This window comes from Schistocerca gregaria, chromosome 7 (genome assembly GCF_023897955.1).
Source record: "Schistocerca gregaria isolate iqSchGreg1 chromosome 7, iqSchGreg1.2, whole genome shotgun sequence".
Classification (NCBI taxonomy): domain Eukaryota; kingdom Metazoa; phylum Arthropoda; class Insecta; order Orthoptera; family Acrididae; genus Schistocerca; species Schistocerca gregaria.
The window spans coordinates 275,896,109-275,919,219 of record NC_064926.1 but is presented as its reverse complement, the minus strand read 5'-3'; the positions used below and the strand labels follow the sequence as shown (position 1 = coordinate 275,919,219).

Sequence of the window (23,111 nt, the reverse complement as noted above, 5' to 3'; positions counted from 1 at the left end):
GATTCGCTGTATCCTACAGTCGCTGGCCTAGTTAAGCAAAACGATGCATCGCAATGCTCGATTACATACCAACAAATCTCATCCGTTACCTGTGTCGAAATGTTATTTCACTTTCCGTTACCATGCTTGCGTATGATCCAACGGTGTGAAATGCATTTCCTAAAACTTTTCTATAGTACAAAAGTCTCCAATTTCTTCACGCGGTTTGCAATGTTATTCAGGTTTTCGTCGTACGAGGTTTATGTCTTGAAATAAAATTCTGAGACACTGCGTATTGTTTGGATTATATTTGTGATTATTTAGAAAAAAAATTAACAGACTAACAGCCTCAAAAAGGAAAAAAGACAAGAGGAAGACAATGGCGAAAGGATCTGCAGTCTTCTGATGGACAATCACGGCAATACGAGACACAGAGCAGTGGAAGAAGTCGTGGGAAGCCTTTGAACAATAGCGGAACTCTAATTGCTAGGAACAAACATAACACACAGTCATAGATGAACAAACGAATACACTGCTGGATGTCAATACTCATGCCCTGGGTTCAACTCGAACCGTTGTCCTCTTCTTAACAGTAAAATGCGCTTGGTGATGGATGACTGTAACGAGGTGCTCTCAAAGGTATTTACGACTTATGTAAGACATACCATATTGATCCGATAAATCTATCTCTCTTGTCACATTGATGATGTCGAAGGCGTTTATAGAACCTTTATTCGACCAAATGTCCTGTATTCAAATACAAGCCCAGCTGCAACTCCACAGGATTCAGCAAACATATAAATATCCAGGTGAATTGACTTACCATCAACGGGTGTCACATATCTGGAACATTCATGGGCTTATAGGCATCCTGCATTCACACGACAACTATTAAGGGGCAGCAACATGTATTGTTAAAGCTACACAAATTCACCTCCAGGTTGACTATGGGAATGGAAATTGGCGACTGTGGATTAAATATTAACGCGTGTGATGGATGGAACCTTGGAATGTCAAAACTCTATCCCTAGACTCGATCTCTGGACCCAGTAAATGCACGGCATTCAGGCAAACCAACAACAGCGTAACGTACGATACATATATATGTCTGCTGTAGCTTAAGAATTCACTGCTGGACGCATGCGTGTTACAGTGGTTCACACTAGTGACCTAATTAGTGACCTCCGCCTTAATTCCATCTGCATACGGGAGGATGGCCAGGAAAACTTTTTCTCTTTATTCATATATATCTTTTAAAGACGTCAGAATCACACATATGCCTGCTATAGCCGCTCTCTACTGGCACGTAACAACTTTACAGGACAATCATCAATTATTTCTTCAAATTGAAGCAAGTCTATAAACAAGTAGTTCACAAATTTTTATTCGGGGACAAAAGCAAGCAGGCATGGACGAACATAAAATTGTCCGTGTCATGGATGGGATTCGAAACCATGACCCCTGGAAAAGTTTATCTGTCTCGGTCTACGCGGCCCCCACTGGCTGTAGCCACAGAGGTTTAAAGGCACACTTAAAGCAGCATGTATATCACCACTGCCGCGCCTTTTGAAACCGGCATGTTTACTTTCTCCCCAGACATCAGAAGGTAAGTTTTCGATCAGAGATGCTGGCAAGTAGTATAGTGTGCCACGCACTACCGCCAAGAGATGGGGAAGAATCATCCAAGAAGAGACTGAGCAAAATGATACAGACAAGAAACACAGCGTGAAATAACCTCAGATATCAATGTGGGATGTACGATAAATGTATCCGTTAGGAGAGTGCCGCGAAATTTGAAATTAATGGGTTATTGCAGCAGATGACCGACGCGAGTACCTTCGGTAACAGTAAGCATCGTCTGCAGCGTCTCTCTAGAGCTCGTGACCCATTCGTTTGGAAAGTATGCGACTGAGAAAACAGAAGATCTCTTCGCTGCATATGCGCTCTCTGTGCTGCACTCTTGCCGGACTCCAGTGAATGCTGGTGAGCAATGACGGAGATAGGGCGCTACGTCATTAACGTGTGACAAGATGGGAATTTGGATGGAACCCGGAAGCGTGTACGGATAGACGAAGTGGTCAAGCCGACCACTCGGAGAAAAGGAAAATCCGGGTTCGAATCCTAGTTCGGCACAAATTTTCACTTATCGCTGCTGAAACTGCTTCAGTACCTAAAGGCAACCGAGTCAGGGATTATTTCATTCCAAAATCAGATTTCTTGTCGGGTTTACAGAATTTAACGGTTATTTACGTATAGTAAAAGCGCGTGCCTACTACGTAGAACAAACAAAAAAATGTAAGACCTTCAAAACTTTCCAAAACGAAATACTTATTTGAATTTTTATCCAGCAGAAAAGATTGACCACTGTACACTATTCTTCACCGCTGTTTACTGCAGCTGAACTATGCGGTTAGAAGCAGTCAGGTGGAAACGTATACACCCAGGAGCCGATGAGAACGCATGAAAACTTATGATAAACTGACAGGTTAGTCGCCGCAGCCTCTATGGAGGAGCGGCTGAGAGAAAGGAGGCGTGTCTATTCGACGTCTTTTATCGCGTCGTATGAGCTCAGCCACTCCTACGCTCTCGGAGATTAACGCGTTTTACCAAGTAATAAGGAAACATAAGGCAGGTACAGTGACTGTGCAAAATAACTCGCGGCGGATAAACTGCCGTTTGAAGTAAACACCGGGGGAAATTATTCGCTGGGCTTATCATACACCATAATTCTCGTCGCCGCAACAAAAACAGAGTTTGCTTACTTTTGCTTTAAAGTTCGAGCTCATCAAACAGGCATCTCGTGCCACAAAGACGGACTACAAACAAGATGTTACGAAGGTCACACCCACGCCCAGCCAAAAATTTCTGTGATCCTTTAGTCGACATTGAGTACTCAAATCTCACTGGAAGCTCGATTTACAGCTAGATTAGCTAGAGAAGTAGAATATAAAACGGCACACACACAAGCAGATCACAACGATGAAGATGAGGTCCTCCGTGTGCTTGCTCTTGCTTCTGGCAGCCGGTGTCCTGGGTCGCCCGGAAAGACCTGGAGCACGCGGACCTCCCAACAAATTCCCCAAGGACTTCATCTTCGCAGCTGCCACCGCGTCCTACCAGGTGGAAGGGGCCTGGAATGAGGGCGGTAAGAACTCTTTGTCTCCGTCACCTGAAACATTCAGCATTACCAACGCTTAACCACCAACTTGATCTTTTTTTCTTAAAAGACAAAAATGTGGTGGAAGACCTTTCACGTGTGCAACTTGTGAAGGCGATCATACTTCTCACTAAAACTTTTTCAGTGAGTGAATATAGCGAAGTTGATAAACAAGGTATATTGAACTATCCACCATCTTCAACGAGAAATTAAACTAAATTAAAAACAGGAGATAATTGATGGCAGAAGGGAGAAGGAAGATATACTGACAACTGATTCTGAAAGACTACCAGACCAATTGTGTGATTGGATTGAAGAGTTCCTAGATAACAGAACGCAGCATGTCATTCTCAATGGAGAGAAGTCTTCTCAAGTAAGAGTGATTTCTGGTGTGCCGCAGGGGAGTCTCGTAGGACCGGTGCTATTCACAATATACATAAATGACCTTGTGGATGATATCTGAAGTTCACTGAGGCTTTTTGCGAATGATACTGTGGTATATCGAGAGGTTGTAACAATGGAAAATTGTACTTAAATGCAGGAGGACCTGCAGCGAATTGACGCATGGTGGAGGGAATGGCAATTGAATCTCAATGTAGACAAGTGTAATGTGCTGCGAATACATGGAAAGATAGATCCCAAATCATTTAGCTACAATGTAGCAGGTCAGCAATGGGAAGCAGTTAATTCCATAAATTATCTGGGAGTACGCATTAGGAGTGATTTAAAATGGAATGATCTTATAAAGTTAATCGTCGGTAAAGCAGATGCCAGACTGAGATTCAGTGGAAGAATCCTAAGAAAATGCAATCCCAAAACGAAGGTAGTAGGTTACAGTACGCTTGTTCGCCCACTGCTTGAATACTGCTCAGCAGTGTGGGATCCGTACCAGATAGGGTTGATAGAAGAGATAGAGAAGATCCAAAGGAGAGCAGCGCGCTTCGTTACAGGATCATTTAGTAACCGCGAAAGCGTTACGGAGATGATAGATAAACTCCAGTGGAAGACTATGCAGGAGAGACGCTCTGTAGCTCGGTACGGGCTTTTGTTGAAGTTTCGAGAACATACCTTCACCGAGGAGTCAAGCAGTATATTGCTCCCTCCTACGTATATCTCGCGAAGAGACCATGAGGATAAAATGAGAGAGATTAGAGCCCACACAGAGGCATACCGACAGTCCTTCTTTCCACGAACAATAAGAGATTGGAATAGAAGGGAGAACCGATAGAGGTACTCAAAGTACTCTCCGCACACATCGTCAGGTGGCTTGCGGAGTATGGATGTAGATGTAGACTGGAAACGTATTTCTTTGAAAATATTTTCTGCTGGTATGCGATGGATTCAGAGCATCATGTTACTCGCAAACGATAGGAAGTCTTCTGGAGCAACTTTATAGGCTGCCAATGCTGCAAGGTGTGGGAGACATTCCGATGTTTTAATGATGTGGAATTGGGTTACTGGGTCCAGGCGACAAGATCGCCGTGTGATAAAGGCTACATCGAACTGCTGGACATCATAGTTTATCAAAATTCCTTGTCATGTTAACGATGACCGTAACATTGCCAAATCGTGGGGTCTAAGGCGCCTTGCTACGGCTTGCGTGGCTACCTCGATCTGAGGTTCGAGTGCTCCCTCAGGTATGTGATGGCGTCGTTAGTTTAAGTTATATTAAGTAGTGTGCAAGCCTAGGGACAGATAACCTTAGCAGTTTGGTCCCATAGGAACTTACCACAAATTTCCAAATGTGTTTCCATTACCAAATCCGTCATCCAAGGTGCCGAATTTCATATCTATCTGGCTAAATCTCTGGCTAATTTCTGTGAGGAACTTTTGGGAGCAATGAAACCTCGGGACTGGTACAGAAAGCTTTAACCTATGTGAAAATCTTCAGTAGTACCTGAAACAACGTCAGAGTCGATAGTCACTTAACATGCAAAACGCACACGAATTTGTGTCGGGTGGTTTCCTTACAGACAAATTTTCCGCACTTCACAGGAATTATAGACGCTCAAGTGTGTAGCAAATGTTATCAGAACAAAGGTACCTAAGTTCTTATCTGGTGAGAATACATATCATCCAGCAATACTCCTCCAGCCGAGTTCATTTAGTAAACCAAATACTACTCTCATTTTAAAGATTTTATGATAGGTTTCACTAACCCTCAGCATCCTGGGAAGTATGCGCGAAGAATCCATGCAGAGTGTTCTTTAATGTAAGCTGGCGGATGGAAAACATAAATAATTACTAGTACTTACTATTTTTCCTTTGCACCATCTTTTAATTGCTGACTAATAGTGGCACAGACTGACGTCCGCTACGCACGATACAGTGGCTTGCGGGCTGTGCATGTAGATGAATTATCTAGGCTCACGGAGGTGGCAAAACTCATCAGAACAATGGTACGTGAGTTCTTTTCTCTATCCGAATTCATGTAGTAAATCAAATACTATTCTGATTCTAAGGCTTTATGTTAGGTTTTGCTAGCCGCCAGTATCCTAAGATACATTCACGAGGAATCCATGCAGAGTGATATTTAATGGAAGTTGGTGGATGGAGAGCAAAAATAATTATCCGTACTTATTATTGTTCCTTTGTACTATCTTTTAACTGTTGTTCAATCTGTGTTGCAGGCAAGGGTGAGGGAATTTTCGACCGCATGTTCCACACGATTCCCAACATCACCACTGATGGCAGCAATGGGGACGTGGCGTGTGACTCCTACCACAAGTACGAGATAGACATACAGCTCGCCAAGGATATGAACGTGAGTGTTGTTCGCATTATTTACTGATGTACAAAACGACAGCGCAGCAGCTTCGGGATTCGTTGCAATCTGTCAACTGCCGATGCTTGTAGAGCGCAGCTTGAAATATCAACACTGATTGCAGTTTTCTAGAAAAACTGAAAATTAAGAACATTATTCACCTGACAGCTTTCGGTAAGAGTGGGCTGACTAATTACATCACTCGGCAATTGCTGCGGCATGACCGACACCTGCTAAGAAACAACTGTCAATTGCTGTGGTACAACCATAGACCATGGATACCATAGACTGCACATGACGTCATTTTACTGAAACCAACATCTAAGTCACGTGACTCGGGACACGAAGCCAAGCATATCATTAAGCATTTAGAGTGCACAATTTACGACATTTTTGTTACAGATCAAATGTTGTGCTTTCTATTAGATGCAGAAGTAATGACCTTCACATATACTCAGAGTATACAGTTGTTTTTTAGTCTACAGATTAGCTAAAGTGACGAAAATTCTTGTTGTGTAAGTTAACTACTTTAAAATACTTGCAGAGGTATTTCCATAAATTGAAAGTTAAGAAGGATGTTGATCCTTAGCCGGCCGGTGTGGCCGAGCGGTTCTAGGCGATTCAGTAGCGGTCGCAGGTTCCAATTCTGCGTCGGGCATGGATGTGTGTGATGTCCTTAGGTTAGTTACGTTTAAGCAGTTCTAAGGTCTAGGGGACTGATAACCTCAGATTTTAAGTCCCATAGTGCTCAGAGCCATTTGAATCATTTGTTGATCCTTGGGTGTAAAACTTCATGAATGACTAAGATTTTGAGACAACATATCGCTAATATCTAGTTCACTACACCAGTAAAATCAACATATTGTAATATATTACGCTTCTTATCTTGACACGGTTTCGGTATCTGTACTGTATTAAGCAAAAATCAGAAATCATACGTGCTTATTTTGTGTAAATACCTGACATTACGTTCATAAACGAATTTCTTTTCTTACAAAAGCTTACTTAAGCATTTCACACATATTCTTGTGGAATCATTATAAAACTAATACTGCGTTCGAAATTGTTATTTTGTCTTCCACTTCTATGGACGCGGAGAAATACAGAATTCACGGTGCAAATTAAAAAAAAAGTATTCACTAAAGAACAGTGATTCTGTCGCTTGTTAGAAGAGCTGTCAATACATTTCAGCTTGGCTACATGTAAAAACGATAACCATAGCATTATTATCAGGAATTTCGGAGAAACTCGGTTAACTGCACTACTATATGTGTAAGAGTAGTGCTACAGTTCGTTGAATTGTCAAATTGAATGCTTGATTTCAGCTATAAATGGGAGAAACTGTGTCTGTCAGCTCCACTTCACACGGCGTGTAATGGCAGGATCGGCTTTCTGCCTCGAATCGCGTGACTTGGATGTTGGTTTCAAGCGTTAACACGGCAGAGAACGGGACATATGCGGTCTATGTTATTTATGGTCTATGAGGACAACCGGCAAATGCTGCGGAACGTCCAGCCAATAACAGTAGAAGGAAATGTAGAGGTCCGGACGTATTAACTGCAGCGAAGCCTGAGCAGAGCACGCACGCTCTATATGTATTCTACAGTTCATGCAGCTCAGTGTCTGGCGAAGGTTGTTGTGGAACCGATAAGCGCGATATTCCATGAGGTACGGTAGCACGTCTTCAAGACATCATCTAAGTGGTTACGATGGTGGAATGCTAGAAGCCGGTCAAAGTGTCAAAGGCCACTGAAGATTTAGATGCTATGCGAAATTATGCTGTGGTTGTAGCAGGACCGCCGGCCGCGGTGGTCTCGCGGTTCTAGGCGCGCAGTCCGGAACCGTGAGACAGCTACGGTCGCAGGTTCGAATCCTGCCTCATGCATGGATGTGTTTGATGTCCTTAAGTTAGTTAGGTTTAAGTAGTTCCAAGTTATAGGGGACTGATGACCACAGCAGTTGAGTCCCACAGTGCTCAGTGCCAATTTTTTTTTTTTTTTTTAGCAGGACCACCACAGCACAAGAGGATCGATAAGTTGCCCCAGTGGGGAAAATGAACAGATATCTCACTCTTAGGCAAATCGCTGCAGACCCGGCAGCCACCACCGGTACCCGCGTCTCTATGAATGGAATCTTTTTAAATGCAACCGACTCCAGTCATGCCATCGTTGAGGAAGAGGTCGTTGGTACAGGGAACATGCTGGTTGGGTCAGAAAAAGTGGTCCGGAGTGATATTCTCCGACGAATCCTGCTTTACAATGACAAATGATTCTGGCCACTGGTTACTGTGGAGAGACAGGGAAACAAGTAACACACCACAGAATGTTCATGAACGTCACAGGCACGGCCTAAGCGTTATGGTGTGGGGAGGCAACATGCACAACGGCCGAACACCGCTGCATATCCTTGTGCGGGGTAGTCTTACAGGACAGCTGAAATGCACGGGGATTGTCCGCCTGCTTAGGCATGCAGCAGGTCCCGACTTGCTCTTTGTCGGTGACAACGCCAGCCCACACAAGACCGCCGCGGTGTCTGATGCACTGGAAAGTCAAGATACTGAACTTATGGATTGGCCTGCGTACTTTCCGGATGTAAACCCTATAGCGCATGCCTGGGATGCTCTGGCAGTTATGTTTCTCAACAGACACCACCTCCCCGAACCGGGAAAGAACTGAAAATCTCCTTGAGAAAGGAATGGCATAATATCCCCCAAGGACTCCTCACTAGTTCTGTAGCCATCCTGAGTAACAGATGCAAAATTTGTATTATTGCCCAAGAACGACATATTCCTTACTGAGAGTCCGATATCGACCTTTATGTTGGCTGTGTGACCTGTGTCAAACATGAACATTATTTATACCTGTTATCCTGCTTCACCATGTCGTGAAGCCCGTACCATTCCACTCCATCTCTTTCACGTAAGTACTGTGTATCATGTCGTCCATCATTTCCTGTGATTATTCCAGTCCACTTGTTACTTAGTAACTGCCAAGCAGTATATCTGTCGTACTAAATGGAAAAACATATGTCTAATTATGACGACAGCATGATATAACCATTAACTAAGGAAGGAAAAAAGGTCAGTTTCTGTATTATATAACGAGTAATACATGTAATACGTTTCGTCATCAAATTTTCTGACTACATTATCTTCCACTACGATTTCTTTGCTATGTATAAATTGATGATCGTAGCATTTCTCTCTAATACTGTTCCTAAGCTACAAGTCTGCCATTCTGTGCCATACCCTTTTGTCCAGAAACAACTTAGGCTAGCAGAAGTGTCACAGAACCACAAGATTAGTAATCAGAGAGCAAGGGTTCAACAGCACCGATCGTACAGCTCAGCTGACGGCAAAGAGTCCTCACCAGGGACAATGATACAAGTTTAAATAAATAATAGTTCCAGAATTGTAGGAAAGTTCTGTTTTTGTTGAAAATTTTGGGATATTCTGCCAGTCGCAAATGGAGAACTTGGTTAATTAACTTGTTATTTAAATGAGTAGTTTAGAAAATGTGTTGCTCTAGAATAGCTGAACTAGACCTCACTTAATGGAGATGAAGGAATAAAAAGTTATTAAGGTATTTCTACAAAAGGTTCGAAATTCTGAATCATAAAAGTATATACTTAACCGTTTAAAGATCCGTTTACAGAAATTTATTCTATACTAACGTAACTCGCTTACATCATTTAATCGTTAATCGTCGTTTGACTCTCAGAGGAATAGAGGCAACAGTACGTTTGTAAGTAGTACTTGCCCGTGTGTTCGGCGGTCCTATAATGAAACTGGCCCGTCTGGCATGTTATTTTCTTAACATTTCGGCTGTTGTGTGTGGACTGCGTTTATTTTATTTATTTGCGTGTTTAGATTTCCTGACTAGTTTGCCGTCTTAGCTTTCCCCACAGACATTCAAGCATTCCTTCTTAATTTCTCTATATAAACAGTGGAGCCAATATCTGAAATAGAGCTCTATACGACTCTAATTAACATTATTATCATCATTACGATAATAATAATATTATCAATAGTAGAAAAAGTAAAATTAATAATAATAATAATAATAATGCTAATAACAGTCAAATAATAAAGCGTCTAAAACGAGGGCTACATGAAAAATAGGCGAAAATACATTTTTAATGTCGCAGAAGTTATATCAGCCTGCACCTTGGCTACAACAATCCCCATTGGAAAAATAGGGAGACAATCGGGTGCTTTAATTGATGGTATCGTCACAGAAATAGCGACAAAGGAAGATGAAAGTTGAAGCAGGAGAAATGGTGAAGGAAAGAAAACGAGAAATAATGAGAAGTTCATAGGAAAAAGGAGGAGCGAGAGGAATAATCAATGTGGGACATGGAATGTAAGATAAAACTGCTCTGGTCTACAAAAAGAAGACCTCTTAGGTATGTCGAGAGCGAATCTATATTAGTAATAACAAAATGAAATAAAGTTACCATACCATCAATCTGAGGATTGGTTTGAATACTAAAACGCTTCACTAAACCTGATGGTATGCCGTTACCTTCCTCTGATCTTCGAAATTACTTACACAGCCAGATAATAGATATAAAAACTTAAATTTCATTTTGACTGCAGTATGGTTTTGGATCATAAGTAGGCTACTGTCCAGCTCCACATGCCTCTCCAAATGGCATCCTCTGACGTAATTGGCAGAGGAAGACCCGGCGGTCAGTCGGACTCCATTCAGACGTCTACGAACAGAACGAGAAACTTAACTTTTATCTTACTGGACAGTTTGTCCTAGAAATAGAAAGGGAACGACTTAGAGACTATTTTAGTGTTATAGTAGGATACAAGCAGGTGTTTGGGTTCTGCAAAAGTAAGCCTACCGCTGAAGTTCGATAATGATGTGTAGGGACAACGTCCAACGTGAACCGACACTGAGAACGTTATTTTTGCGCCGCAGGTGGACGCATACCGCTTTTCCATATCGTGGCCCAGAGTTCTCCCCACTGGAGACGTCAACAACATCAACCAGGAGGGAATCGACTACTACAACAAGGTCATCGACGGCTTGATCGCCAACGGCATCACTCCAGTGGTAAGAGCAACCTCAGTGATCCGGTTTCTGTACCTTAACAGTAGATCACTAATCAAAAGTGACGTCACACGATGCTGTATATATTTTTTGCAGGTGACGATGTTCCACTGGGACCTGCCACAGACACTGCAGGACATCGGGGGTTGGCCCAACCCCAGACTGGCGGACTACTTTGTTGAGTACGCCAGAGTGCTGTACGACAACTACGGCGACAGGGTAAGGAGCAAAAGAGTGTTTTGGGGTTACAAAACCGAGGTACAGCTACACATGCAGCTTCTTATTCGATACTACGCTGGAATTAACAACTGAAATATAAGGAAAAAGGCATTTCCATCAACAGTTAGTCGCTCGAGACTAAAAATTTGTACCGTAGCTTAATAGAAACTACGCTGTCTTGATATAGAAAAACCAGTAGAAAAAAAGAAGCTACGAGAGTTCTATTCTGATAAAATAGATGTACTGAAACTTGCAACCGCGATATTAGGTGAGAACACTGTCTTATCATGAGTTAACGAATAAATGTACCTCTGACTGCAAAAATGATCTTCAGTTTCGTTTGTCGTGTCGTGATCGATTTCAGATAATGTGTGAAATCTTATGGGACTTAACTGCTAAGGTCATCAGTCCCTAAGCTTACACACTACTTAACCTAAATTATCGTAAGGACAAACACACACACCCATGCCCGAGGGAGCACTCGAGCCTCCACCGGGACCAGCCCACAGTCCATGACTGCAGCGCCCCAGACCGCTCGGCTAATCCTGCGAGGCTCGACTTCAGAGCTAGCTGCAATATTCCCAGATGAAGCTGTTCACATCAACAAAGTTTTTAATGTAGTACAACATTGGGCCACTGTTTTTACTTCTGATTGTCCCTAGAAAACAATTCATGTGGTCTGGGAACAATCGCTGTTGCTTCTTCATTTAAAGCTTCTTGCGTTTTCCTGATGCCATCCGGATTTAATATCACAGTAACGAAGTAACTTCATCAGACCTAAACTAACTCGAAAAGCAATGCTAAATATTCTACCACTACAGACAGGTGCCGACAGTGATGCTATCGGCTGGAATGCCACATAGTACAACGCTGCTTATTACTGTATACTGGCCCGCCCTCTCACGTGCACACTGCTGAAGTAGTGTGGTGCCTGGCTTTCTGGTTTCGTCCTCTAGGCGTATCTGATCTTCGTCCCATCTGCAGATGGCCTCATCTCATAGTTTACACTCACTAGCGTGTCTTTTGTGGCGTTGCTCAACCACTTGTTGCTTGTAGGTATCAGACATTTATTGGTCTACCACACAATTAGCAGCAGGTGAGATCGAATGAATTATAATAAACAAACATAGGATGTGATCTATAATCCTGTTTAGTGAACGAACCACATGTTGTGTGAGCAGGTGAAGTGGTGGCAAACATTCAACGAGCCGGCCAGTTTTGTCATGGGCTACTCTGGAGGCTTCACGATCGCCCCGGGCATCAACTCGTCAGGCGTGGGAGACTACATGGCGGCCTACACCGTGCTCATGGCACACGCCGGCGCCTACCGACTCTACGACGAGAAGTACCGACAGACTCAGAAAGGTAAAAGGTCGCTCTGTTGATGAGCAGCGAAGCAATTGTGAGCTCGTGTATTTGAACTTGATTATCCGGATTAGGGGAACCTATAAATGAAGTCCTGAATCATTTTGAGGAGTTTATTGGAACCTAAAGTCTCATTTCACGCAAGCTGTATAGCGACGGGCCTCGACAGTTGAGGCCTATAAGTTTTTTCGGTTAGATCGCCTCCCATTTACGTACGCACCTTTTTGTACAACACACACTGGAGAGTACATTTGCCTGTCACTATTTTATTTCATTTACAAATGTGGCGAGTGGAAAATTACGTTCTGTGTGCACTCACACGCTTCTACCTTCCTTTCACGATCGCTGTGCAAGACAAAATAGCATTATTGCACAGTCAACTTCAATAACCAATGTTACAGAATATAGTACTGTTAAAGAGGAATAGTGAGCTTATCTTCCAGTAAACAATTAAATCTCCTGCTAAAACTTCATTCCAATTTTTTAATTTTTTTGCATTCCCTCTTTCTTTTTAAAGGAAAACCAACAGTGCTTTTCTGAATCTGATCTTCTGCAGAACATAATCTAATAATCGCTGGTTTAGGGGACTGTTGTGTACATAGTTCCGCATAGTCAGCGCGTACACAACTTTCCCAATAGAGCGCGCCCCGCTAAGCACAACAGCGCAGGCGCAGCGCTCGTCCGTCTCCGCACTACGAGATGACGCTGTCCTAGAGACGGACCAAATTCTGCTTCCGTCAATCCGCGTATTAATATTTAATGCAGCCAATGAGATTTCTGCTAACGTAGAACCTTTTCACCTCGCGGAGCACACTCGCGCAGTGATACCTGAACGCGCGAGGTATTATAAAGAGTGTACAGACCTCCGATTAATCAGTCTGCATCAGTCTATAGTCAAGTTTCAGTCTGCGCCCAATAAGATTACGATTTTCCTGTACATAGCTATAAAGATAAATGTATAGACACCTTTGTCAAGTATCAGAGATATGTGAGAATAAGATTAACGTACCAAAACCAAAGGAACTTCAGATTGTCAATTGCAAACAGCATCCAGAATCAAGTTACATAATGCCTATGATTTTTATTATTTTAATAAATGTGTGTGAAAATTAATCAAGTTCTGTTTAAAGTTGGTCACCGTCAATCTGCTACTCTAAGCGTGCAAGTGGCATTTCTATCGTCTGACCTAACGGCAGAAGATAAACACGTCACGATAAGACCACGAGAAATATTGCTGACACTCGCCCACTTCCTTAGAGCGACAAGTCAAATAATCTGATGGTGTGTGTACCGAAGGTCTTACAGTACGCACACCACAGGGACAATCAAGCTCAATCCACCGAGTTTAGATGTTAACACGATGCTGAAGGCAACTAACGTTCGCATTGCATATCACGTGAAGAGTGGTGTAGGTCTGTTAAAAGTGTAATTTGTAATCTTAGATATTCGTTCGAATTCTGCCGAACTCAGTATCTGTAGAATAAAGACGCCAATTTCAACATTAATTACTGTTGATTAGTTAGAAACCTGTCTTCTGTTTGTACATTCGTTCTGATGTCACTAAAGTGTAGCGTGCTAATAACCAGTGATCATAGACATTAATATTAATATCTGAAATGTGACGGTAGTAAATAAATAGTAAAAAACTAAAAGGTAAAAGAAAAATACGTAGTTAGAAGGGGCTGGGAATTATTGGTTTTTCCATAGTTAAAATTAGTATTCCTGAAGATTAGTTCCTCAGATTTAATTATAGATTACCATAATAAGTAACAGAAAAAAATTGCCTCCACAAGCGTAATTTACAATTACCTATTACATCATCACATTGGCATTATACCATTAGATTTTCCAAACACAACAACTCGTAGTTATTTCCCTTAAAAACTTAGGGATCTTCCTTTCACATGACACACCATCTCAGTACAAAATCCTGTTCCGAGCGCCACACTGTTCAATTAGGTCACAATTCAATAAGATGTACGTTGAGTATACCTGATGATTGAAAATGCAAGTTCTGTGCGAAAAATCGAGTTAACTAATAAGCTAGACACAGCACAGAGATTTCACATGACATTTATAGTTACAGATGATGACACGTGTTATTTGATTCGCCCCAGCGGAATTCACAAATTTTTGATCCGCACAACTCGTATAACTGAGAATCGATGTGCCACTGTGGGTCTGATGATGATGATAACTAGTGATTTAGGCCGCTGGAAGGTCATCAGCTCCCAACTTTAGGCGTCAACACCACATACTACTATTTAATTTTTCCCGTGGTAAATAACTTCAGCGAACTTTAACGTGAAAATACTCTTCACGTTTTCGAGAAGTTTCTGAATAACTTTCGAATCATCTATGACTCCTTCTGAAGAAGTTAGGATTATGATATCCATTTACTTTAGTTATGTACATTTCATTCATAATAGTTTCCTATCTTTCTAAAGTGTCAGAAATGGTACCAATTCTTTCTGTTTACATCGTTGTACTTAAACTTTATCCAACTGTTAGTGTCTAGTGTGTTATTTCTGTTAGTTATCGTACAGAATGTACGAGGATGACTGGCATGTACCTCTCTTATCGCAGGAAAGGTCGGAATCACAATTAACAACATGTGGTACGAACCTGCCACCGATTCTGCAGCAGACATAGAGGCAGCAGAACGCAAGATGCAGTTCTACGTAAGTACCATGAGTTCTTATAAACTTTCTTCCCAACAGCACTGCAGCGCTGTATTACAATAAGGATGTTCACTTTGCTTCAGACGGAGGAAGGAGGTTATGACTAGCACGATACTTTAGTATCAACTCATCCCAGGTTAACACAACCTAAATCTGTAGAACTGTTTCTTAAGCCTTTCTTCCATTACGAGACAATGCGCTAAGGGCTGTTCTTGTGTATTATATCTCTAATAATGACAAGACAAAATTTTGTCATCAGGATTAGTCAACATATACTATTAAAGATGGAATGTAACTCACTGAATGACTTTATTAGCGTTGTTTACAATCTTTATATGCATGAATTAACATGCATAACAAAGCTACACTCTCACAATGTACCACGAAGGAGATAGGTAGATGGCAGTTACATGTACAACACACAAATAATTACAATTTCAGACAAACTGGATGATGTATTCAAGACCAAGAGCTTCACAAATTGAAAATGTAATCATGTCTTTTTCTGTACACAAGCATCCATTCCAGTTAGATCATACCTTCCTGTACGTCGTTTCTTTCCTAGAGTGTCAATATGTCTTTTGACCACTTATGTGAGTCATTGTATCAGTATAATACAGCTAGATTCTACAAATACATAGAACATTTTACGATTTTTTGCCTCCATTTAAGAAATGACATCGATCTTATAAGAACATAATTGGTTATTTCCGACACAATACAAAGGTTTCGTGCAACCTAATTCAGCTACTTACTGATATTGCCCTTCTCACTATTTCATATAACAAGAATATTAGAGACTTCAGGTTCGTAAAATAACTAATCTTTGCTGGGATGATCCGAACATTGAACAAAAAGAATAGGAATATTGCGGTTTAGCGCCCCGTCGACGATGAGGTAATTTATGACAAAGCACAAGCTCGGGAATGGGATGTATTGGATACGAAATATGAAGGGTCGTTTTCAGTGGATCCAGCCCTCTATTTGCCTCAGTCAGTTTACTTAAAAAAGAAAAAAACAGTGTGGATGAAAAATACAGTTTCTGTGTATAAAATGTAGCAACTAAATAGAAGTTTGAACTACAGTACTGCCGAATGCAAGTACAGTTTCTCAACTACTGCACCACCACCATCACCAAAGTGTTTCTCAATGTAATTTACAGTTCTAGAAATTTATAAAGACAAGTGATTTTATACATGAAGCGAATGTTTGCTACAGAAGCTACAAACCAGAAGTAGAAATGGTTAAAATGACAACAAAGAACAATTCACATGTTGTCACAATGTTGAGCATTAAATATGGTGCAAATGTTGCCAACAACGAATGCAGGCTACAGCTATGCTATAAACCAGTGAGTTAGCACAACCTTCATTTATTATCTATGCCATAAACTTCACAGTAGTTCGCAGAGTATAGAAGTTGATGTAGATTTTTCAACATCTGTTGGCTTCGCTTAGTAACAAATAAATTGTCTCTTTCAAGCCCGACCTAAGTATCTAGCTACCCTCCGGATCAGCGTTCACCAAAATCCTCCTCAGTACGTCAGGTCCTGGCCGCAGTTTAGAGAAGTCACACACAATATAAAATGTCTATGTCACAAAGTGTCCGAAGATCAGGAGCGAATAAAAGTCTGTACAGTTCTGGAGGACTGGAACAGCATACAACCTGCAACAGGACTATGCTTAGTGGGGCACCGTGGCATTCAAAACAATCTTCAGGTTAATGACTAGCTAACGTTTTACTTACTACAGTGAATATCCCATTAGGAACCTATTACATAACCAGAGTCTGTCAGCCGCTCGATCACTGAGAATTCCAGAAGAGTCCAGCAGCACAGAAAGTGCCGCAAGTAATTCCAATTGGTAATTTCTGCAGGCGAGCAGCTTGCTAGAAGGAATCGAATATAAGAGACCAGAGATCCTCTACTAGTGCCTTATTTGGAGCATGTCACAACTGGACACGCTTATGTTGTCTAGCATGGATCATGGTGTGGTACACATGTGTCATTACCAGGACACTGTGTTCTTTTGTGGGTTAATACTCACAGGCGCTTGAACATCTCCTACGTTCCAAATCGATATCGGTACTTGCAACTTAATTATCCTCAGCACTTCTTCCAGGAATAAAATGAAATACCATATATTTTGCCAAAATTATTTTTCACACTACATATAGATGCAACCATTTAATTATGCAGATTGAAGACAATGTATGTGGAAGAATTACTAGCTTAAGATTCTGTACTTGGCAACTGCCTTTACCTAACAAATTTATCTTCCAGTCTGGCCTGTACAACCACCCAATTTTCTCGGCCGAGGGAGACTGGCCTGAGGTGGTGAAGCAGAGGATTGCGGCAAACAGTAAGGCTGCAGGTTACCCCAGGTCCCGATTAGTGGAGCTCACGGCAGAGGAGGTGGAATACATCAGAGGTGAGTAAACGACACTACCCACAGCATCTATCTACTTGCCTGACTGGCTTATTCCACGTATGTAAGCACACTGTCTGATCACCTGCATCCATTCATGTCCATTGCTCATTCCGACGGACTTGGGCAATTCCAGCAAGACAATGAGACACCTCACACGTCCAAAATTGCTAAAGAGTGGCTCCAGGAACATTATTCTGAGTTTAAACCCTTCCGCTCACCACAAAACTCACCAGACGTAGACATTATTGAGTATATGCCTTGCAACGTGCTGTTCAGAAGAGATCTCAAACCCTCGTCCTCTTACAGGTTTATGGACAGGCCTGCAGGATTCATGGTGTCAGTTCCCTCCAGCACTACTTCAGATATTAGTCGAGTCCATGCACGTCGTGTTGTGGCACTTCTGCGTGCTCGCAGGAGCCCTACACGATATTAAGCAGGTGTACCAGTTTGTTTGATTCTTCAATTTATAACACGTGGAAGAAAAGTGTGCAAGCAGTCACTCTCCCAAAGCTGTATCCGAGAGTGAAACGAAAAGAACCTTTTGTTTATTGCAGCAAAGAAACTACCGTTCCTGTGCGCTGTACAGTTATTATCACAGTGTAGACGCACATTACATGTTCTCTAGTAGTACCAGTCCAATACTACCGATTATCTTCATGAACTGATAGGTAGTTCGTCATATTTGTAATACTTATGCGTCGCTTTTAACATCTTACTCTACAAGACACAAATGCGTACCTTTATCCTGTATAATAACTATAAATTAACCATTACAAATTACCATGTATATGTCAATATTTCACAATTACACTCTGATTCCATTTCTATATCATAGAATATCCTTATGTTTTGTTTTCACTATTTCGCAAATATTGTGAAGCCGTTTTCAAATGTTTGTAAACCTACAGCCCAGAAAAATGGACTTTTAAATCAGACAATGGTAAAAACGAAGATGTAGAAACACACTGGGCTACATATGGTGACATTTGAAATTAGCTTCGCAATAGAAACTGCACAGGAATAAAAATAAGATTAAAAGGTATTTTAATTGATTTTATGGCACCCAGTGTAGTGAACTTACCTTTTAGACTTTTTTGGTGTCAGCGAATCTTGACGCAACTCAGTACTTCGCGTTTTCTGTCGTTGAGAGAAAAATCTGTTAGCTTGTGCAACTTAGAAAGTATTGACTGCGGTCTGTTTGTTGCACAGTTAAACAAAGAAACTTTTGTATTTTTACAAATGTTCTATCAGGTATTATGTACGGACCGTACTGTTCCAGGCACGTCTGACTTCTACGGACTGAACCACTACACGGCCAACCCAGTATCAGACGGCTCCAGCGGCTACGATCCCTCCATGGATTTCGACGCGGGCGTCGTTATCGGGGAATACACGGACGCACCGCAGGCGGCATCCACCTGGCTCAGGGTTCGTGGCATCGCTGTTCAGAGTCACTCATATCTGTCTGTCTTGGACACTGTGCCTCTACTCTGTGATACATTTGCTGAAACTGAACGAGAGACTTGGAAGAGTCTACACCCAAAGTCTTCGGCTATTTCTTGCATACAGAGTTTTCAAAACTAGACTGACAAACTTTGGAGGCAAATTCCTTACACCAAAGCGAGAGACAGATTCACATGAACATATGTCCGAAAATCTTTGCTTTAGAGTTGACGTTCAGTGACTTCGCAGGTAAAACCTAACACCCTCACATAGCTATGCATCCATTTGGCTCGTTGCATTCTAGATAGCGTTGCCTTGCCAGCGAGACTTGTTTGCATTCGTCATTTGCCTGTATTCAAAGCGTACATTGTGTGTAATTACGACAGGTAGCGCTTTGTCTAAGAGGGCTCCGTTCACACATGGCAGATTATTCATTTCGTGACCAGGCACATATGATTTTTATGCACAGTCACACGAACTGTAATGGAACGAGGGTGCACGGCTCTATCAGAGGGCGTTTCCAGACCGATTCATCCAGTTTTTGAGCTATGTATCGTCGCGTTGCCGAGATCGGATCCGTAGCACCACAGACATTTGATCGTAAAAGACCAGGAAAAGCACGTCCTACGAGCTATCAAAGAAGTGCCAATCATCAGCGCAAAATATGTGGCCCTGGAATGTGTTACATCTCCAACTTCAACAAGGGGGATACTTCATGAGCAAGTCATGTATCCTTACGATTTTCAACGTGTGCAGCCCTTACGCCTACTGATCACCCACAGGGGAAACTTCTCCCAATGGTTTATGGCACGAACTGCCAACCCGTTGTTTGTCTCTGAATTCTTTACTTGTCTCTTAAGTTTTGTTTACATCAGAAGCAACGTATAGAAGAGATGAAATAACAAATTTCCACAACCAAAACACATAGGTCAATAGCAGTCCTCGTGCTACATAATAGGCTAGACATCAACACCAGTGTAATGTGGGCTGGAATACGTTCTCCCAGCATGTCTTACAGGTGCTGTCTACAGGGACTTTATTCATTTATTATGAGTTGCTGTGTTAATGAGCTCCAATCACCTAAATTGTAAAGTTTCATTAACAACTCGAAAACGAAGGGTTTTTTGGACATATGTTTACGTGGACATTTTTTTCATTTATTGGTGTAAGGAACCTAGCTGCAAAGTTTGTAAGAATACTTTGAAACACCCTGTATGCCCCAGTTTCTGTCCTTCGTACAGTTTGTATGTCCTACAGCTCCCTCTACTTCCATGGAAGCTACTCCTTGACTTCTTAGCACATTTCCTATCCTTCTGTCCTTTCTTCTACTCAGTGTTCTCCACATATTCCATTCCTCGAGTGTATACCACAGGTCATGATTCACTTCCGTACTACGCCGTACTCCACATATAGATAATCAAAAATTTCTTCCCCAACCTGAGGCCTATAATGGATACCAGTGACCTCCTCTTAGCGGAGAATTGCATCTTTGCCTGTGATAGCTGGCTTCTTGCCTCGTCCGACATCCGTTATGTGTCTTACAAGATAGCACGTCTTCCCCTCCTCTACCACATGGCCCACATTTAAGGTTATCGCAAGTCACATTTCTGCTGCCTGCAGTATTGTATAGCAGTTTCACATACTAGACGATAAAAGACAAAGGGAACCACTTATACATTTCTACGTTGTCCTTCGTGCCAGCACACTCGGTAAGCTGTCTAATTTGCTGTATTATTCTTGCAGAGCACTCCTTGGGCCTTCCGCAAGCTGTTCAACTGGCTCGCCCAGCGGTACCCTGGCTACCCGATCTTCGTCATGGAGAACGGCTGGTCTGACACTGGAGAAATCGAGGACCAGGGCCGAATTGACTACTACAAGGTGAGTATTCTGTCCATCTCATCTGACGCAATGGACATTGTCAGAAATTTCTTCTGTGTCTCTTGAGTAAGATGCCATTTGGAGAAATAGAAAATCCAAACTCAGATCAAAGGTTTGGAAAATAGATGAAAAACATTGCTCTTGCATAGCACGTACGGAAACACTGTGGGCGCGTCAAGCTCACAAATGTTAATCAGGAGAAATAAAAAAACAACCACACACATAAAATTGTTGTGTAATCAGTGACCACTTGAATCTGAGTTCTCTCAACGTTAGAGACACTAAGACATTGAAAACGTTATACGACACCGTTGCATCACTGTTAACATACTTGACACACTGTGTTGCATTTGTTCCATCAGTAAACGCGGTTCCGTCACATTTGCCACTAATTAAATTTCGTAGCTTCTATTTATGAAAATAAAGTTTTCTTTCTCTGTTAACAGAACTACTTGGCTGCTATGCTGGAGGCTATTCACGAGGACGGTGTCGACATCATCGGCTACACAGCTTGGAGTCTCCTGGATAACTTTGAGTGGGGCACAGGATTCACGTAAGTAACTCTATACATATGTTTTGTTGCCCTCAAACGTTGTGGTCAGTACTTCTTAGTATGAAGGTCTCACAGTGTCTAACTTAGATGGCATAGAAAATGCATACAGCCAGTAGTATATGTGCAGTCCAAATATCTTGTGTACTGCTGTTAACTTGATAACTAAAAAGATACTGCAATCACAGCCATAGAAATGTCTTCAGTTCATAAGTAGCTTACTAAAACATTGTACCTTATTTACATTGTGCTTTACTTACAGACTGGTAAAATATTATACTTTACTATTTTTTCAGCACCAGATTTGGACTTCACTATGTAGACTTCAACGACCCAGACCGCAAAAGGACGCCCAAGGCATCCAGCAAGTTTCTTGGACAGATCTTCAAAACGAAAACCCTTCCAGCTTAGTACCTGAAATAAATTTGAGAATGGTTGAATTGTGGAAACAATAAAAATACTGAGTTAATGAAGTGCATCATGTTTTTTTTTCTTTTCCATTGTACCCGCATTCCATACTCAAATGAAGGGTGTCTTCAATAGGCGCGTTAAATCTTGTAATATCCCATCATGTAGAATCGTCTCTTTGCAATAAAGTTGGAAAATGTGTACCAATTCTAGCTCAGAAAGTTCTGACTTGGGTCCCCATCACAATTAATTTTCTTAAATTTCATCTACTTTCAATGAATTTCTGTACAGTTAATGTTTAACCAAATGCTATCATAGCGAAGTATGATTTTTTAATACGATAAGGTTCTTCGACAAATTTGTTCGTTTTCTTAATACCTGCAGGATAACATTATTCTTGGGGACCAGTACCGTTTGAGAATATCATTATTACACAGTATTATGTAAATTAATATTCTGTACTGAGAAAAATATATTTCCCAAGCTTTAATAAGACACTTGTATATTATACATTTATCATCTTTGTTGAACCCTGGGTTAAAAATTTCAACATAATTTCCAGGTAAATAATGAAAATTGTAGGCAGATAGATTATAGTTAATAATTTTTTCTTTATGTTGATTTCCTGGAATGTTTGCTTGGACACTAATCAACTTATACGTATTCCTAGTGTCCCCAGTAGATAAATTTCTGAACGCTATTAAATGCAGCCCATCAGCTTTATTATAAGCTAACTGATAATTTACACCATATAGAAGTAATTGACACAGTATTGTTAAATACTGTTTGTTTACATTTAATAGGCTGAATCTTCCATATAGTAAAACAAAAAAATCATTAGTTAGCAGAATAGTGTAGCCTCGTGTGATGGTCACGTGGTCAAGTCATAATCCCAAAAACAGAAGAAATCTCTTGAACACAAAAGATTCTTTTATGATTTTTGATGGGGGTAGCAACTAAGAAAAAAAGATTTGTTCTAAAAATTATTTATTGATCAATGCATAGGCCGGCCAGGGTGGCCGAGCGGCTCTAGGCGCTACAGTCTGGAACCGCGAGACAGCTACGGTCGCAGGTTCGAATCCTGCCTCGACCATGGATGTGTGTGTAGTTCTAAGTTCTAGGGGACTGATGACCTCAGAAGTTAAGTCCCATAGTGCTCAGAGCCATTTCAACCATTT

General features: G+C 41.5%; 2 protein-coding genes across 2 annotated transcripts in view; both read left to right on the top strand.

Annotated features, from left to right (window-relative positions):
* Positions 1 to 23,111, top strand: part of LOC126281216 (myrosinase 1-like) — a 188,669-nt gene that overhangs the window by 52,731 nt on the left and 112,827 nt on the right. The gene's annotated exons all lie outside the window — the stretch shown is intronic.
* LOC126281217 (myrosinase 1-like) lies at positions 2,959 to 22,003 on the top strand. The gene is made up of 11 exons (XM_049979965.1): positions 2,959 to 3,124; positions 5,767 to 5,900; positions 10,829 to 10,963; positions 11,057 to 11,179; positions 12,361 to 12,544; positions 15,131 to 15,225; positions 17,507 to 17,654; positions 18,934 to 19,082; positions 20,841 to 20,975; positions 21,422 to 21,528; positions 21,822 to 22,003. The coding sequence occupies exons 1-11, from the start codon at positions 2,959 to 2,961 to the stop codon at positions 21,934 to 21,936; spliced, it is 1,491 nt and encodes a 496-aa protein (XP_049835922.1). The 3' UTR covers positions 21,937 to 22,003.

Bases quoted from the DNA above. Each gene is read 5' to 3' on its own strand.
- LOC126281217 (XM_049979965.1), top strand. From the start codon at position 2,959: ATGAAGATGAGGTCCTCCGTGTGCTTGCTCTTGCTTCTGGCAGCCGGT. The intron at 10,964-11,056 runs GTAAGAGCAACC...TATTTTTTGCAG, and splicing joins CCAACGGCATCACTCCAGTG to GTGACGATGTTCCACTGGGA. The intron at 21,529-21,821 runs GTAAGTAACTCT...CTATTTTTTCAG, and splicing joins GAGTGGGGCACAGGATTCAC to CACCAGATTTGGACTTCACT.